At 37.3% G+C, this 19304-nt stretch overlaps 1 protein-coding gene across 1 annotated transcript in view; it reads left to right on the forward strand.

Annotated features, from left to right (window-relative positions):
- The window catches only part of LOC148952721 (arginine--tRNA ligase, cytoplasmic-like), an 88905-nt gene that overhangs the window by 27936 nt on the left and 41665 nt on the right, over nucleotides 1-19304 (forward strand). Inside the window, 3 exon segments of the mRNA XM_089088054.1 lie at nucleotides 6389-6572; nucleotides 10397-10432; nucleotides 10434-10527. Of these exon segments, the coding sequence (XP_088944180.1) occupies nucleotides 6389-6572; nucleotides 10397-10432; nucleotides 10434-10527 (314 nt within the window).

A 19304-nucleotide genomic window follows, 5' to 3' on the forward strand; every position in this document is an offset into this window, starting at 1 on the left:
GTTTTTTAAGACTTAATAGTTGGATGTGTTTGGAGAATAAAAGGGCGTGAGAGGTGGGTTAGTTGCCTTCAAATCACTTTCGACTATTAAAAAGGTCACTAGCCCTTTGAATTTCCAATCGAATGAGCCTGTTTTGAAGTTTCTACGACAACACCTTTTATAAAAAACATATGCCCCCTGGGCATAACTAAAAACCCGTGCCCTGAGGGTTCTGTGGGATTGTCCTCAAAAACATATTTTTTATCTGGAAATCAACTACGCTGAACAAAATGGATATCTAAAATATTGATTGGATGTGTTTGGAGAAAAGATGGGCGTGAGAGGGTGGTTAGTTGCCTTCAAATCACTTTCGACTATTAAAAAGGGCACTAGCTCTTTGAATTTCCAATCGAATGAGCGCTTTTTCAAGTTTCTACGACAAAGATTTCAATACAACCTTATATAACCCCACAGCATAACCTGTAATCCTTGCCCTGAAGACTAGGAGGGGAGTCTCCTGCTCAAAGGTATAGTATTCCAGACTTGAAATGATTGAAACATAAAGGTCATTTGAAAATTTGATTAAATACGCGTGGGGATATAGTTGGCACGAACGTGATATTAGTTACCTTCCAGTCACTTTTGACTATTAAAAAGAGCGCTATCTCCTTGAATTTCCAATCAAATGAGCCCTTTTGAAGTTTCTGCAACAAAGCTTTCTATAAAAACTTTATATGCCCCCAGGGCATAACTTATAACCCTTGCCCTGAGGGCTCTGGGGGGAGGGGTTGTTATCCTTAAAGACCTAATTTCCAAAACTTTCAACTACGTTGAATAAAATGCCTATCTAAAAATGTTGATTGGATGTGTTTGGGGGAAAGGTGGGCGGGAGAGGGGGGTTAGTTGCCCTTAAATCTCTTTTGACTATTAAAACGGGTACTAGCCCTTTGAATTTCAAATCGAATGAGCCCTTTTTCAAGTTTCTACGACAAAGATTTCAATAAAAACCTTATAAGCCCCAGGGCGTCACTTACAACCTTTGCCCTAAGGGGGGCTGTCCTCGAAGTCATAATGTCTATCTGGAAATCAAGTAGAGTGAGCAAAATGGGTATTTCCAAGTTATGATTGGATGTATTTCGGGAAATGTTGGGCGTGCAAGGGGTGTTAGTCAACTTCCAATCGCTTTTGACTAAGAAAAAGGGCACAAGCCTCTCCAATTTGCAATTGAATGAGCGCTTTACGAAGTTTCTACAACAACTTCTTTGATACGAATGGCCCTGCTCTATAGGAAAAAAATAATAAATAATACATTGTTCCAACATCATTCTTATGTGCCTCCAGGGCATAACTTAAAACCCTTGCCCTGAAGACTGTGGGGAAGGGTCCTCCTCTTTACTTAGTCCCCGTATCTTGTCTCGTTCTCGAGTGTCCCCGTTCTTTACTTAAGCAGCGCGACCGCGCTGCCTATTATTTATGCAACAACTTTCTATATAAACCTTATATGCCCCAAGGGCATAACTTACAACCCTTGCACTGAAGGCTCTGAGGGGGTTATAATCCTAAAAGACCTAATTTCCAGAACGTTGAACAAAATGTATATCTCAAAATTTTGATTGGGTGTGTTTTGGAAAATGGTTGGCGTGAGAGGGGCGTTAGTCGCTATTCAATCACTTTCAGCTATTAAAAAAGACTCTAGCCCTTTCAATATTCAAGTTAATGAGCCCTCTTGAAGTTTCTACAACAACGTTTTCAATAAAGACTTTATATGCCCCCAGGGCATAACTTATAACCCTTGCCCTGAGGGCTCTGAGGGGAGGGGTTGTTATCCTTAGAAACCTAATTTCCAAAAATTTCAACTACGTTTAATAAAATGGCTATCTAAAAATGTTGATTGGATGTGTTTGGGGAAAAGGTGGGCGGGAGAGGGGGGTTAGTTGCCCTCAAATCTCTTTCTATTATTAAAATGATTACTAGCTCTTTAAATTTCAAATCGAATGAGCCCTTTTTCAAGTTTCTACGACAAAGATTTCAATAAAAACCTTATAAGCCCCAGGGCATAACTTACAACCTTTGTCCTAAGGGGGACTGTCCTCAAAATCATAATTTGTATCTGGAAATCAATTGCAGTGAGCAAAATGGCTCTCTCAAAGTTATGATTGGATGTGTTTTGGGAATTGTCGGGCTTGGAAGGGGTGTTAGTCAACTTCCAATCGCTTTTGACTATTAAAAAGGGCACAAGCCACTCCAATTTGCAATTGAATGACCGTTTTACGAAGTTTCTACAACAACTTCTTTGATACGAATTGCCCTGCTCTAAAGAAAAAAAATTAATAAACAATACATTGTGCCAACATCATTCTTATGTGCCTCCAGGGCATAACTTGAAACCCTTGCCCTGAAGACTGTGGGGAAGTGTCCTCCTCTTTACTTAGTCCCCGTTTCTTATCTCGTTCTCGAGTGTCCCCTTTCTTTACTTAAGCAGCGCGACCGCGCTGCCTATTATTTGTGCAACAACTTTCTATATAAACCTTATATACACCAAGGGCATAACTTACAACCCTTGCACTGAAGGCTCTGAGGGGGTTATAATCCTAAAAGACCTAATTTCCAGAACGTTGAACAAAATGGATATCTCAAAATTTTGATTGGATGTGTTTTGGAAAATGGTGGGCGTGAGATGGGCGTTAGTCGCTATTCAATCACTTTCGGCTATTAAGAAGGGCACTAGCCATTTCTATTTTCAATCGAATTAGCCCTTTTGAAGTTTCTACGACAACGCTTTCAATAAAAGCCTTATATGCCCCCAGGGCATAACTTATAACCCATGCCCTGAGGGCTGTGGGGGGAGGGGTTGTCATGCTTAGAAACCTAATTCCCAAAACTTTCAACTACGTTGAATAAAATGGCTATCTAAAATTTTTTATTGGATGTGTTTGGGGGACAGATGGGCGGGAGAGGGGGGGTAGTTGCCCTTAAATCTCTTTTAACTATTAAAACGGTTAATAGCCCTTTGAATTTCAAATCGAATGAGCCCTTTTTCAAGTTTCTACGACAAAGATTTCAATAAAAACCTCATAAGCCCCAGAGCGTCACTTACAACCTTTGCCCTAAGGGGGACTGTCCTCGAAGTCATAATTTCTATCTGGAAATCAACTACGGTGAGCAAAATGGCTATCTCAAAATTTTGATTGGATGTGTTTCGGGAAATGGTGGGCATGGAAGGGGTGTTAGTCAACTTCCAATCACTTTCGACTATTAAAAAGGGCACAAGCCACTCCAATTTCCAATTGAATGACCGTTTTTCGAAGTTTCTACAACAACTTCTTTGATACGAATTGCCCTGCTCTAAAGGAAAAAAATAATAAATAATACATTGTGCCAACATCGTTCTTATGTGCCCCCAGGGCATAACTTGAAACCCTTGCCCTGAAGACTGTGGGGAAAGGTCCTCCTCTTTACTTAGTCCCCGTTTCTTGTCTCGTTCTCGAGTGTCCCCGTTCTTTACTTAGGCAGCGCGATCGCGCTGCCTATTATTTGTGCAACAACTTTCTATATAAACCTTATGTGCCCCCAGGGCGTAACTTACAACCCTTGCACTGAGGGCTCTAAGGGGATTATCATCCTAAAAGACCTAATTTCCAGAACGTTGAACAAAATGGATATCTCAAAATTTTGATTGGGTTCGTTTTAGAAAATGGTTGGCATGAGTCGCTATCCAATCACTTTCAACTATTAAAAAAGGCCCTTTCTAGCCCTTTCAATTTCCAATTGAATGAGCCGTTTTGAAGTTTCTACAACAGCGCTTTCAATAAAAACTTTATATGCCCCAGGGCATAACTTACAACCCTTGCACTGAGGGCTCTGAGGGGGCTATCATCCTAAAAGACCTAATTTTCAGAACTTTCAACTACTTTGAACATAATGGATATCTCAAAATTTTAATTCGATTTGTTTGCGAAAATGGTGGTCGTGAGAGGGGCGTTAGTCGCTATCCAATCACTCAATTATTAAAAAAGGTACTAGCCCTTTCAATTTCCAATTGAATGAGCCCTTTTGAAGTTTCTACAACAACGCCTTCAATAAAAACTTTATATGCCCCCAGGGCAAAACTTACAACCCTTGCCCTGAGGGCTGTGGGGGGAGGGGTTGTCATCCTTAAAGACCTAATTTCCAAAACTTTCAACTACGTTGAATTAAATGGCTATCTAAAAGTTTTGATTGGATGTTTTTGGGGAAAAGGTGGGTGTGACAGGGGGGGTTAGTTGCCCTCAAATCACTTTCGACTATTAAAATGGGTACTAGCCCTTTGAATTTCAAATCGAATTAGCCCTTTTTCAAGTTTCTACGACAAAGATTTCAATAAAAACCTTATATGCCCCAAGGGCATAACTTAAAATCCTTACCCTGAGGGTTGTAGGGGAGTGTCCTCCCCAAAAAGATATTTTCTATCTGGAAATCAATTACTCTGATCAAAATTGCTGTCTCATAATTTTAACGAGTTATGTTTGAGGGAAGGATGGGCGTGGGGGGGGGGGCTAGTTGCCCTCCAATCGCTTTCGTCTATGAAAAACGACACTAGATCTTTGAATTTCCAATCGAATGAGAATTTTTTGAAGTTTTTACGACAACGCCTTCTATAAAAAAACCTTATATGCCCCCAGGGCATAACTTAAAACCCTTGCTCTGACGGTTGTGGGGGAGTGTCCTCCTCAAAACCATATTTTCTATCTGGAAATTAACTGCGCTGAACAAAATGGCTATCTCAAAATTTTTATTGGATGTAGATAATTTCGGAGACCACACTGCCTTTCCATGACGATAAATAAAAAAAAGGATTTTATCCCTATTTGAACTTTTATTTATTTATTGGATGTGTTTGGGCGAATGATGGGCGTGGGGGGGGGGGCTAGTTGCCCTCCAATCACTTTCGACTATCAAAAAGGGTACTAGCCCTTTAATTTCCAGTCGAATGAGCCTGTTTTGAACTTTCTACGACAACGCCTTCTTTAAAAACCTTATATGCCCCCAGGGCATAACTTAAAACCCTTGCCCTTAGGGTTGTGGTGGAGTGTCCTCCTCAAAAACATATTTTATATCTGGAAATCAACTACGCTGAACAAAATGGCAATCTCAAAATTTTTATTGGATGTGTTTGGGGGAATGATGGGCGTGGGGGGGGGGGCTAGTTGCCCTCCAATCACTTTTCACTATTAAAAAGGGCACTAGCCACTCCAATTTCCAGGTGAATGAGCCCTTTTTGAAGTTTCTACGACAACTCCTTCAATACGAAGTGCCCGGGTATGGAGAAAAACCAAAAAAAAAAAACATTGTGCCCACATCGTTCTTTACTTAGGCAGCGCTAGCGCGCTGCCTATGATACAAATAAATCTTTTTCTTTATCGTTTATTTTATTTCGCGCTGTATTTTGCTGAAAACATACTGATTTTATTTTTTATTTCAGACTAAAATGTATCTTCGACAAGAGCTATTTTCCCCTTGAAGTTCACTTTGTAACCTTAGTCCAAATGTATTCTTCCAAATGAAGGGTGGGATTTAAATACCCCTTCATATTCATCTGAAGGATCGCATCATAAAAGTCGGAAAATTTGGCCCTACATAATACACCGTAGTAGGCTGCAGTCATCTCTCCCGCAAAAAGAGATCTTATCCGTTTTTCAGTTTAGAGTATGAAATAAATAAAGTAGGTTATTGAACCTTGTTTTTCTAACTTGGTATAGGTATGAAAATATGAGATACAGCCTATGGTTTTCGGTACAAAAAAGGGTGTCAGTAGCTCAAGAGAGGGAAGGAAGCTCATAAGAGAGGAGGCTCAAGTTTAGTTTGAGGAAACAAAACGAACTTCAGAAAACAAAATTAAACTCACAAGACAGGAGCTAAGGCCATCTAGCTTCACCAACCCAGAACATTAAGTTGGTTTCAAAAACCTAAATAAAAATTGTTGTTTTTTGGTGTCTTTTTTTACTTTTTCTTAACTTTTGCTTGACGCTGCACCGAACATAAAAGTACCTATTGTACCAAAAGGGGACAGTATGTATATTTGTGTATATTTTTTATTTCAGCTAGCCCTCGTTTTGCATACCAACCCAGCCCCAATTGTTTTATAATAATGAAAATGGTTTAAAAGTAAAAGAATATGTCTATTTTAAGAAAATTTTAAGTTTGAATCCAAATAAATTTAGGACTTGAATTCAGATCCAAACTTTAGGCGGTATGCAATAATGAATATTATTGTTATACTTTTATTTTACTCATAAATATATAAACTGACTAGTACATAAAACCATTCTAGTTATATCAAAATAAAATAATAGACTCAAAATTTGACAAAATCGTGTCAAAAAAATGATGCATCCTAATTTGTGTTAATTTATCTTTATTTGCTCTTTAGATCCACCATCATTGGAGATAGTTTAGCAAGGTTGTTGGAATATCTCGGCCATGATGTTGTGAGGTTAAATCACGTTGGAGATTGGGGGACTCAATTTGGGATGCTACTTGCACATTTAAATGACAAGTTTCCTGACTATCTGAAAAATCCACTGCCTATTGGGGATTTGCAAGCGTTTTATAAGGTTTGACGTTTTTCTACCTAATCTACTAGAAGTAAGTTTAAATCACAGACAAAAGGTGAACAGTACAGATGTCCAAAAGGTCAGTCCAATGTCCAATGTCCAATGTCAAAAGAATGTATTGTGTATCAGCCGTGCCTTGGAGTTCTTTTTGATAATGGTGATGTATGTTGAAAAACAGTGTTGCCATGTCTGTGTAATAAACGATTGATGTATTTAAGTTATCAAAACAGTTGACCCATGAGTCTACCTTGTAATAGTAAAGAAAAACATCGTGTGTTAAGTGTACATTGAAGCTATTCTTGATGATGGTGACGTATGTTGGAAGACAGTGTTGCCATGTCTGTGTAATAAACGATTGATGTATTTAAGTTATCAACACAGTTGACCCATGAGTCTACCTTGTAATAGTAAAGAAAAGCATCGTGTATTAAGCGTACCTTGAAGCTATTCTTGATAATGGTGATGTATGTTGAAAGACAGTGTTGCAGTGTCTGTGTAATAAACGATTGATGTATTTAAGTTATCAACACAGTTGACCCATGAGTCTACCTTATAATAGTAAAGAAAAGCATCGTGTATTAAGCGTACCTTGAAGCTCTTTTTGGTAATGGTGATGTATGTTGAAAAACAGTGTTGCCATGTCTGTGTAATAAACGATTGATGTATTTAAGTTATCAAAACAGTTGACCCATGAGTCTACCTTGTAATAGTAAAGAAAAACATCGTGTGTTAAGCTTACATTGAAGCTATTCTTGATAATGGTGATGTATGTTGGAAGACATTGTTGCAATGTCTGTGTAATAACGATCAATGTATTTAAGTATTCAACACAGATGCCTAATGGGTCTGTCCTGTAAAAGTAAAAAATAAGGAATCGGGTATTAAGTGTGTCTTAAATCCATTCTTGATAATGGTGATGTGTGTTGGAGGACAGTGTTGCTATGTCTTGTAATAGTTGATCAATTTTAAATGATCAACACAAATTTCCAGTCCCGCAATTTAAAAAAGAATGTATCGGGTATTATGTCTTGAAGGTATTCTTGATCCTGGTGATGTATGTTTGAAGACAGAGTTGCAATGTTCCTTGTTGTTTTTCTTTTGCGGGACCTGACTTTTTTGTCATCAAATCATTTAGCTTTAGAGAACCCACAGTATCTTTTAATTATTATTTGAATTTTGAACCTGATGTGTTTGTGCTTTTAAGGATTTTTTTCAAATGAAAATCTCTAAAATAGTGCTTGTGAAAAATCATTGTAAAGTTTTTGAAACAAAATTTATTTTCTGTCCAAAGCACTTCCCTCCAATTTAGCGGCTAGGCAATAATTTACAAACATTATTTGTGAGAAGTTTGTCTATAATAGTTGTCCAACCATTGGGCAGAAAAGTAAGCACATAGTACAGCCATACTATGTCTAGGAATACCCTCCCTCCTTTCGAAAAGAGGAACTATAGGCAATACTTTGTATTTAACGCTATTGTATAAGGTTTTCTTGATTTTTTCATCCAACGTCTTTTTACTTTCTTTTTATACTTGTATTCTTTTTATTTGTTTTTGACTTTCTGTTCTACTTTTTTGAAATGGTCCTAGAGGTGATTCTAATATGTCCAAGTTCATTGATTTTTCTTAACTCTCTTATCCAACTTTTTTTTATTTATTTTTTATTTTTTGAGTTCCACTTTCTACTCTACGTTTTTTTTGGTCATTAAGAAATGATCGTAAGGTCTGTCACCCTTTTTGAGCCTGAGATTTTTTCATTAAATGTTGCGCCTCGTCGGTCGGGGGAATCAATTATTTTTTAAAAAAAATATAAAAAAAATGGAAGCTAATTTCAATGAATGACCAAAGTTGTCAAAATTTCTTCAAAAACCCTATAAAAAAAGAAATGTTCTTCCTAGGAAGTTTCGGTTTTTTTCAGTTCAAGTTCTTTAAGAAATGTTGCTGAAAGTAGTCCCAAAATATCTGAATCGCTTAAGTTACATGGATCTGTTTAGATCTGTTCTTTCATTGTCCTTAATAAATAGTTTCCGTTGTAAAAAAAAGGCCACCATACTAAATTAAAGAAAAAAGGTTACCTCATTTTCTCGTTCTGTATAGCACAAACAGAATTCCTTCCCAAATAAAATGATAGAACAAAGATACCAAACCGAAAAAATAATTGAATAAAGAGACTGGACGACAAAGTAGAAATGAGGATAATTTATGTGAAAAAAAAACGAAGAACACAGAGTTAATAAAATAAGGATAATTTTTTGCCCTTTTTTTCAACATTTTTTCGTTCTTTTTTTTATAAGTATTGGTATTTTTATATCAATGACCAGAAATTGTTGTTTTAGCATGGTCAGTAAATGCTTTTATCCAATTTTCGTGATTTAGATGATCAAATTTCTAACATTACATCTTCAAATAAAAAGTCAGTAACTTCAAATAAAATAGTATATATACTATTTTCCAGTATTATACTATTAATATTATATTATATTAATATTGATAAAACATAAAATCGCGAAGAAAGGAAGAAAACGAGGGCAATTAACAGCCAGTGAAAAAACTATGTAAATATTTCAGTCAAAACCTCCGCTTGACCGTCATCAGTGCAAAATAAAACTGATAAAAATATAAAAACCAAACCTTAAAATAAAAACACCAAACTAAAATTGGACGACCCTTTCTTAATAACGGTGAAAGGGTTCACCGTTATTATATGGCTATTGGCATCGTATTTAGCTATTGACATCATATATAGCGGCCGTCATATTGACTGCTTTGAGCAATACAGGAAGTTTTACAAGCGAGCTGGTAGCGTAAATTGTGAGTCTGAATTATTAGGATGAAATATGAAATTATTTACTTTTTTCCTTGATGGTTGGGCAAAACACAAAAAAAGTAATCTTTAAAAAATTAAAAAAAAAACACCCGTACGAATGCAGGTTAGATCTTATAATGCATTAAAAAGTAGGATTCTCTTTTGTTTGACTATTCAGAGAGCTACAAATTTAAAGTGCCAAGGATAAAAAAAAGGAAAAAGATACTCAAAAGCCATTGCTGGTGAATAGGCATCGAATCGGTGTTTTAGTTGCTGGGTCTTTTTGACAAGGACACATAGTAAACCTGCCGCCCAGCCTTACGGCAGCGGTGGTCTATACCTGGACCTTGAATTGTCAAGTAGAGCAATAATCCATTGCTACCGTAGGATTACCATGGACATCAAGCTAAAACAAGATTTGATCCCTTGACATATTTTAGATCTACTTACATTTAAATCTACTTAGCCACTTAAATATACTAATTATACCTTATACCTCATTATACTCTATTACTTATATATAACCCTTATTACTAAATTATACTAATATATTTCCCAAATTATATACTAATTCTAAGTATTTACTAATAAATTTTAAGTGTATACTAATAAGCATGTACTATAAAAGTCTTATATACTAACAATACTTAACTCCTATTATGCATCTACTAATTCTGACGTAGGTACCAATCATATCTGCTTAAATTATATCCACTTATACTTGAAAACCAGAGTTTCCTAAGGATTTTGTTCTGGTTGTTCCAAAATCATGAAGCTTTAGGGCATTACTAGATCTTCCTCAGTGTTGCCACGTTTAACCGTGAAAATAACTAAGCAGAACTAACTAATTACATTTGACAACGTTCTTTGTCTTTACAAATCCGTCCCTAAATTATATTTCATCTTATTGGACTACCATCTGTTAATTTTTAATCACCCCTTCTATAATGCTAAAACTTCTCTTAGGATAAGCGGCAAAAACTAAAACTGCTGATTAACAATGCAATAAAACAATTTGACGAATCAAAGACACGTTTTGATGAAGACGCTGAATTCAAAGAAAAGAGCCCATGCTGTTGTTGTAGAATTACAGGCCCATGACCTAGACCAAACTAAACGGTGGCAACTTATCTGTGATACCTCTAGAAAAGGTAATTATCATCTGGCTTAGTCTCTTTTATTTCAGTATGTATTCGGGCCCTGTGTTGAGGGCTGGTAGTCTATTTGTTGTTACCTTGACTGACCCCATGGTTGTGTCTGGTAGTCCTGGTAGTCTTTTTGTTACAGGTCTGGTAGTCCTTTTGTTGTTACTTTGACTGACCCCATGGTTGTATCTGGTAGTCTTTCTGCTGTTTAACAGGTCTAGTAGTCATTTTGGTCTGGTATTCTTTTTGTTACAGGTCTGGTCTGGGTAATTACAGGTTATTTACAGGTCTGGTAGTGTTTTTGTTGTTACCTTGACTGACCCCATGGTTGTATCTGGTAGTCTTTTTTTACAGGTCTGGTAGTCATTTTGGTCTGGTAGTCTTTTTGTTACAGGTCTGGTCTGGGTAATTACAGGTTATTTACAGGTCTGGTAGTGTTTCTGTTGTTACCTTGACTGACCCCAAGGTTGTGTCTGATAGTCTTTTAGTTACAGGTGTGGTCTGGGTAATTACAGGTCATTTACAGGTCTCGTAGTCTTTTTGTGATTATCTTTACTAATCCAATGGTTGCTTCTCATCCAAATCCAGATTGGAATTTGCCTCTGTGGGTCGAAAAAAATTGTATAATTGCACTATCAGTTTTGCTCTCAAGCACGCTAATGCTGAAATAAATTATGAACAATGAAAATGGAAATGACCAAGGCCATCTATATGGGGCAGGGGAAGCATTTGGGCTCCCCCCCCACCCCTCCGAAGATCTCTCCTCTCCCTAAGAAAGGTTTATGGCTAAGGCTAGAACCCTGGATACAGCCCTAGACTTTATACACAAGTTTGCTTATTTTGCTTGTTTTATTGTTTGCTGATAAGTTTGCTGATTATATTTTTTTGGATTCATTTTCATATTTATTTTGGTAGCATTGAGCTATAAAACCAGCCAGATATTATAGATGAATTGTGTTTTTGTTCGTTACACAGCAGAGAACTAACGAAGCAAAGAAAAAAAATGTGCTTCCCATGCAGAAAATGAGATTTTTTTCGGTTTTCAGGCAAATATATTTTCCTCGTTTTTCAAGCCAAGGGACTGTCCCTTTCCGGAAGAGGGGTTTTCGGCCAAGAAAATTATAATGGTCTACATTGTTTTTTTATCTCAAAATATTTTTAAGGGTTTCATGTTTGTTCTTTTTTAACATCTTCGTATTTTAATATTTCGTATATATCTTTCCAGCCGTGACAATTTTAATTTTATGATGATATTTACTTATTTTCTTTATAGTTTTCCCTTCATCGTAACAAAATCATGTAATCATTAGAAAAATAATATAATCTTGTACCTGCAAATGTGATATTCGAAAGCACCGAAAATAAAAGGCACATCAGAATTCATATGATGTCTTTTCGTCATTTCCAATGACACTAGCCCAACGACTTCGGTTTGCATCCAGATATCAAATCAAATGGAGTTAATTGCAAATTTACCGAAAACACCTCTTTTTTAGTGGGGTAATTTCATCAAAATCCTGGAGGGGGGTGGAGCAAAGTTGGAGCAGATTTTTCCAAGTCAAGTAAAAATGATAGTGAAAAATGAAAAAATAAGCTATATAGTAGCATAAAGGCATAAGGTATACCAAAGAAAACTGATCTGTTTCCGGGGATGCTTGAATTATGTACGCCTATCTTAGTTTTGATAAGATTTTTGAAGACGCTAAATTCCAGCTGGGGGGGGGACAGCTGTCCCTCTGCCCCATAGTAAATTACACTCCTGATCTTCATCTTCATATGAATTCTACTTAATTTAATGTTGGTACAGGAAACGGATCCTCATCCTTATAAATAGTGTACAAGCATGTGAAACTTGTTTTTCTACATTTTTTATTTTGAGTTGTATTTTGTGGGGGGGGGGAGGTTTCCAGGGCGGATCCGGTTGAACCAGCGGTCCTAGAAGAACGGAAGAGCGCATAATTGGTCGGAAATCAAAAGTTATATTTGCCTTTTTAATTGATTAAAAATAATGGAGGGCACCTAGCCCTCTCCCACGCCCCTTTTTCCCCCAAGTCAGACCAAAATTTTGAGATTGCTATTTTGTTCAACATACTCAAAAGATGTAATAACTATGTCTATGATGATTAATTGACCCACCAAACGACCAGGGATAAGGGCTTAAAGCTATTAACTTCTCCCGTTGTTTACATATAGTATTGGTTGTTGAGAACTATGCAGATATATTTTTTTTTTTGGGGGGGGGGGTGGCAGATTTTCTGTGGGGTAGAGATATTTTCTATCGTGAAGATTTTCCGTTGGAAGGAAAGTTTCCATGGGGTGAACTTTCCAGGGGTAGTTTAACACTGGATAAAATTTGCCAGAATTCATATACAAAATACGTTTTAATCGTTTTACTTTCTCTTTGGCGACTCCATTTTATGTTTGGGGATGTTCTGGGGCAATTGTGCCGAAAAATTTTCAATGGGGTTGAAATTCTCTCGGCAATTTTTCTGTGGGGGTGGGATTATCCAAGAGACAAATTCTCCATGGGTGAATCATAACCGGGAGAAATGTTCCATGGAAGAACTATTGCCGGGAGAAATCCTCCATGAGGAAATTTTGTGCGGGAGAAATTTTCTCTATGAGGGGGGGGGGGCATTTGGGAAAAATATTCCACGTATGAAGATATCCGCCATGACCTGGAAAATGATTAGAACTTAAATAAAAAAATAAGTCTTTTCAAATTGAAGTATGCTAAGGAGAAATTTTTCAGGCATAATTTCCAGGGGGGGGGGATTTTGAATCAAAATTATGGAGGAGTATAAGTGGTTTGCTACGTAGTAGGGAGGGAGACAGGTACCTAATGTATCAAATAGAATATTTTTACGCTGACATGTTTTAACTTTTTGTTAAAATGCAGGTAAATATAGACGGTGGTCTGGGGAGGGAGCAAATATAAATTAATCGTTGTCCCCCCTTCAGTTGGATTAAGCCTGAATATAAGTACTGCTCAGTGATAGTACCCTTCTTATTGCTGATTTTGTTTAACACAAAATATTACTTTCACTTTCCTACCAGGAAAAAAGCTGGCGAGGGTCAACTGTGTCACCAGCAAATTTAAATAGCTAGGACGTGAATAAATACTACCGGGATATTTTTTGGAGCTTGAGAGGATAATATCTCTTATTTTTTCATGATGTTTTGTGAAATTTTGTTTCTCCAAGTCATTGCCTACTGATGTTCATAGGGGGTTTCCTCTAAAAGCGCAATTTGATAAAAAAACAACTTTCGAATGCTTTCTCACCTGTGGCAGTTCACAAAAATTTTGAGGAGGTGGAATTTTTTTCAAATCCAGGGGGCGAGGGATCAAATTGACATTCTTCAATGAAAATATGAAGAAAGAAAATTTCTGTAAAACACGGTCCAATTAAGGTATTTACAAATATTTATGGGGGTGGGCAAAATAAATTAGGGAGGCACATAGTCAACCACCTCAATCACCGCCCCTCTGGTTATCAGCGCTTAAAGTTGAGAGCCGGAGATGGGGGGTTACGTGATCAATAGCTTGCTATAGCATTTTAGTCATCCTGGTTCGTTGTTCAGTTCAGTTCAATATGGGTTTTAATTCAAAAAAATATATATAAAAATACACTTAACTTAGTTCCTTGTGCATTGATGCACGTTTGGGCCCGTAATAATTGCACACTCTAAATACAGCGTGGCCTCCTGTCCTCTCCAATTTCCACCCAGAACCGCCATCAAATAACAATAAATTTAACACAACTTCTCCTCCACTCACACCCCTTGAAGTATCAAACTTAAATATGATAATTAATAATAATGTCAAAAAATTCTAAACATAATAATAATAATAAAATAAATCTAGAAAATAAATATTTAATCTTTTAGATATTTTTTCACATTCTTTTTAAAGGAGCCGAGAGACTTATATGACCTCAGCTCTTGCGGAAGTGCATTCCACTCTCTAGCACACGCAATTCTAGGAGAAAATTCCGACCTAGCTGTCGGTGTCGGGGGTATGTAAATGTCTGATGAAGATCGTGTATTTAAACTGGATTTGTGATGCTAGTGTTAATAAGCCTCTAAATGGTGATGGGAGTGTTCCTGAAAAATATTTAAAACAAAAAACGGTGCAAGATAGTCTGTAAAGTGATGCCATTGATAGTCTGTTCGGTGCTGGGCCTAAAATTTGAAGTGCTTTATTGTGAACTGAGTTTAGTCTCTGTAAATGTGTCTTGAAATTAGATTGCCAAACCGTAGAACAATATTGAATGTGAGGCCTTATAACTGCATTGTAAATCAGTATCAGTATTTTTTTAGGGAAATGGTGACTAACTTTTCTCAAAATTCCAAGGTTCCTTGAAAGCTTCGTCTCGACACTTGCTTTATGGTGTCTGAACGAGTTTCGTTAATTAAAATCCCTAGGTAGTGAATATGTCCTTTTTCTGGTCTCTTGATAAGTCCACGAGAGGTTTCAATACCAATCACATCAGAAGCCAGCGAATCTATACGTGAAAAAAATAAAACACTCGATTTGTCAATGTTGATGACTAGACGATTTGCGTCCATCCACAGGTACGTTTCTTCAAGAATGTCTTGTAGCTTTGTTTTGAAAGACTTGATGCTCCATTCTGAGCTTGCCATAAGTAAATCATCCGCAAATACCGTTAGTTCGTCCTCGGCTTCTACTATAGACCCCGGTGTCGTTTGTGGTGACATAGTTTGCAGCAATAAGAGCTACGACTTGCAGAAGTCAGTACTTGCTGAAGATCATTTACGTGAACAAGAAACAATACCGGTCCCAATTTAGAGCCCTGTGGCACCCCGCAGTTAACTACGACATCATTTGTATGGTCATTTCCTGTGTAAATTTGACGATTTTCCAGGTAAGACTTAAACCAATCTAGGACTTGGCCACGAACTCCAATATGATCCAGCTTTCCTAGTAATATTTCATGGTGCATGCTGTCAAACGCTTTCTTAATATCTAGAAGCACAGCTGCAGGTAAAGCACCCGAATCTAGGATTTTGTTTACGAGTAAACTTGGTGAAGTAAGGGTGTCTTCGGTTGAATGGCCATCCCTAAACCCGAATTGGTGGCTGTTAAAAAGTCTTTTGCTTCTAAATATTGGTAAAGCTGCTTTCTCATTGGCGTTTCAAAGACTTTCGAGAAAACTGATAAGATTGAGATTGGTCTATAATTTTCTGTGTTTGTATGACTTCCACCTTTGTGAAGAGGTATTATCTTTGCCTTTTTTAACATTTCAGGAAAAACCCCTTTATGAAATGAAAGATTTACAAGGTAAGTTAGCGGCTCAGCAATGGTCGTCACTACTGCTTTCAGTGCCTTTGTGTGGACCAGGTCGAAACCTGAAGCAGAAGAGCCCTTCAATTTTTTTACGAGTAATTCGAGCTCACCTGGTGTTACAGGACTCACTGCCATTGATTTCTTACACTTTGGGCCTAGGTATTCTTTGTATGATTTAGATGGTATCCCGACGGAATTTGCTGTGGTATTGCCGATTTTTGCGAAAAATGTACTCAGCGATGCGGCAACCTATGTAGGTTCTGTAATTTCTTCATCATTCACGACCAATTTCGCTGGTAATGTGGAAGACTTAGTGGTTGGCCGTAGAACCGAGTTGATAATTTGCCAAACTTTTCGAACATCCTTCCCGCTTTCCGTCAGCTTTTGCTGCAGGTAGCCACGCTTTGCTCTTCGTAACACAGTCCGAAGGACTTTCTTGTACTGCTCATACTCCTCTAGCCGCGCTAAGCTCGGAAAGTGTCTATACTCTCCCCAAAGGTGGTTTTTGTTATTCACACAGGCCAGAAGACCATCCGTCATCCAGGGGCTAATTGGCTGGTCTTTTTTTCGTTTATTAGTTCTCGGGTTTCTCATGAAACATCTACTGTATACATCCATGAACATCTAGTGAAATGACCCAAATGCTTCGTTTACATCTAGAATATCCAGTACATCATCCCAGTTTAAGTGCTCTAGTTCCTGTTCTAATTTATTACAATTTTCTTCTTTTAAACATATACTTGCTAAATCAAGGATGTTTTGGGACCTTATCTCAGCTGGTTCGTAAAATCTGAGTGTTGCATAAATGTGGAAGTTGTCTTATGTGTCACCGACGAAGACTGCCACCGACTTTGGGAGCAAGGTGCTGAATATTTTGTCGATAAGTGAATGCGTATTCTCAGTAACCCGTGTCGGAATCGTAACAGCAGGATATAGGCCTGAACCTGCCATATTATTTAGCAAATCTGCTGCTTCGGCCGTTAGCCGAATACTGAGGTTAATGTTAAAATCTCCCATGAGAATAAGCTCATTTTTTTTACACTGGGCTAGCTCTAGAACTTGAGCAATATGTACAATAAACTGAGCGGTTGACCATTACGTATAACGATAAATTAAATCAACAATAATTTTTTTTATTGGGGTACAGCAATAATTCTTATAACAACGACTCGAAAATTCGTTTAGTATTTTGTGTAAGGTCTTGCCTAATTTGAACAGTGTGTGTGTCGTGGATATAAATTGCTATACCACCCCTTTTCATCTATTTTCTGTGGAGAAAATGGCTAGTGTAACCTGGAATATCCAAAAGGCTTTCGGATTGTTGTGTAATAAATGTTTGACATAGACCTATACAATCTGGTCTAAGCTCCCGACATGTCGACTCTAGATCAGAAAATGAGGAATACAGTCCTTGGCAATTCAAATGAAATACCAAAAGTTGAGAATCGGAAGACCTCCCAGTAATTAAATTAGAAATTACATATTTGCTTTTAGGAAAATTTTTGTCATCAAACAAATGGAAATCATTTTCTTGACCAATTTCTTGATCAAAAATAAGCTTGAGATTTAAATAAGACTCTTCTAAATTCTTTAATCTATCTATATCAAAATCTCTGATACCTCTCGGGGATGAAGCTGAAGAAAAAGTCATCACTTACCAACTGCAATCGGCGGTCCGTCGTGAAAATTCCAGAAGAGCGAGGAGTAAAAAACAATGAACATACCCAATTGAACTTCTTTATGGAACACTGAAAGGAAACAAAAACAAACTAGATACCTTGAATTTTGGGAACATTAAAAAGGAAAATAGAAAATTGAACAAATATGAAACAAAAAAAAAAGAAAACAAAATTTTCGCTTTACATCCTTCACTGCCATACAAATTAAAACAGAATTACTGTGTGGATTCAAAAGTGATTCAAAAAACTTTTCACTATATCACATACATAAAAATTAAATATCGGAGAAAAAAAAAAGACAAAACTACTGGTCGGAAACAGCCTCCTCTGGATCATTTTTGGCAAACAGTTTTAGCGGATCGAAATAGTCATCATCGTATTTAACCCACTGCTGTGAGCTTTTTGACTTTTTTGTCTCCAGCCAGAGTTTCACGTTACGCTTGACCACACGAGTCTCACTGACCTTCTCTGCTCCCTTTGCATTTTTTAGTTTGTAACTGAGAGCCAATAATTCCTTTCTTCGCTTTCCTAATTCAGCAGGTAAGTCAGTTGACACGCTGTACCCCGTTTTCTTTAGTTTACCACATTCTTTAAGAATCAATGAGCGATCATAATTCTTGAGCTGCACGAAAATAGGCTCAACTGTTTTTTTCCTACCGCTCCGCAGACTAGGACCAACACCATCATCAGACGCGGTGTATTTTTTGACCCTATACGCAACACTGATACCTATTTGATCAGGATCTGCAATCCCGAGTTTTTTTCCGAAGAAATTTTTTACTGTATCACGAAGATTTTCAAATTCATTTGGCGTATCGATCCCGTGAAGCAGAATATTGTTTCTCCGTGTATGTAAATTCACTCCAAGTGCAGACGATTTCACCTTAATCAGTTCCGATTTTACCAGCTTATTTTCTGTCTTCAAGACCTTATTTTCTTGTTGTAGCATGGAAATCGTAACAGTTAATTCATCCATTCGCCGGTCAAAATGTTCTTTTATTAGTGATGTACCCATCTCTTATTTTTTCAACAATAATGCCGCACAATTTTAAAAATCCTTAAAAAGTCATGAAAGGAAACTTAATCGCAAGGGCCCGTAATTTGTAATATCCAGATATTACTTAGGGCCCACTTTTAGCAATCGCAATCAGTCAAAACTTATTATCCAAATTGTTTATCCAAGCAGCGTCCTTTGGGCAAGTGACGTAGCTAATCCAAATTCATTTCACACCCGGATTCATTTCACACCTTCACTGTCTGAATGCTAACAGGTAACTGAACTGGTTGTATTGTCTCTTTTTGACAATTGAGCTTAACAGTATCCAACTCTTCAATTAATGTAGGATACTACGGGAAAACCATTAAAATAGTGAAATGTTGGGAGGAGATATGGGTCGTAAGGCCACTACCCTTTCATTGTATATCATAGAGCAATACCCGGGCTAGCTCAAAAGGCGCTAAACATAGCGATTTCCTTTCAAGTGAACCCTTAAAAATCTCTCTTTGATGTTTAGACACCCCCACTAGCGGCAAAGAAAGAAAAAGCGATATACATCACTGCTTCCCATGCGGAAATGTACTTTTCTTGTTGTTCAGGAAAGGGGAGGGGGCATTAATTCCCTTTAATGAGATTTTTGGCTGTGGTGATTCCAGTGACGCGGTTTTTTTTTTATTTCCGTCCGATCTGGGGTTTTAGGAACCCTTTCAAAACCTTTGAACCCTTCAAGCGAACCCTTAAACATTTCTCTTTGATGTTTAGGCATCCCCACTAGCGGCAAAGAAAGAAAAAGCGATAC

The sequence above is a fragment of the Artemia sp. Qi Xiang Cuo genome, chromosome 4 (genome assembly GCF_049724085.1).
Source record: "Artemia sp. Qi Xiang Cuo chromosome 4, ASM4972408v1, whole genome shotgun sequence".
Classification (NCBI taxonomy): domain Eukaryota; kingdom Metazoa; phylum Arthropoda; class Branchiopoda; order Anostraca; family Artemiidae; genus Artemia; species Artemia sp. Qi Xiang Cuo.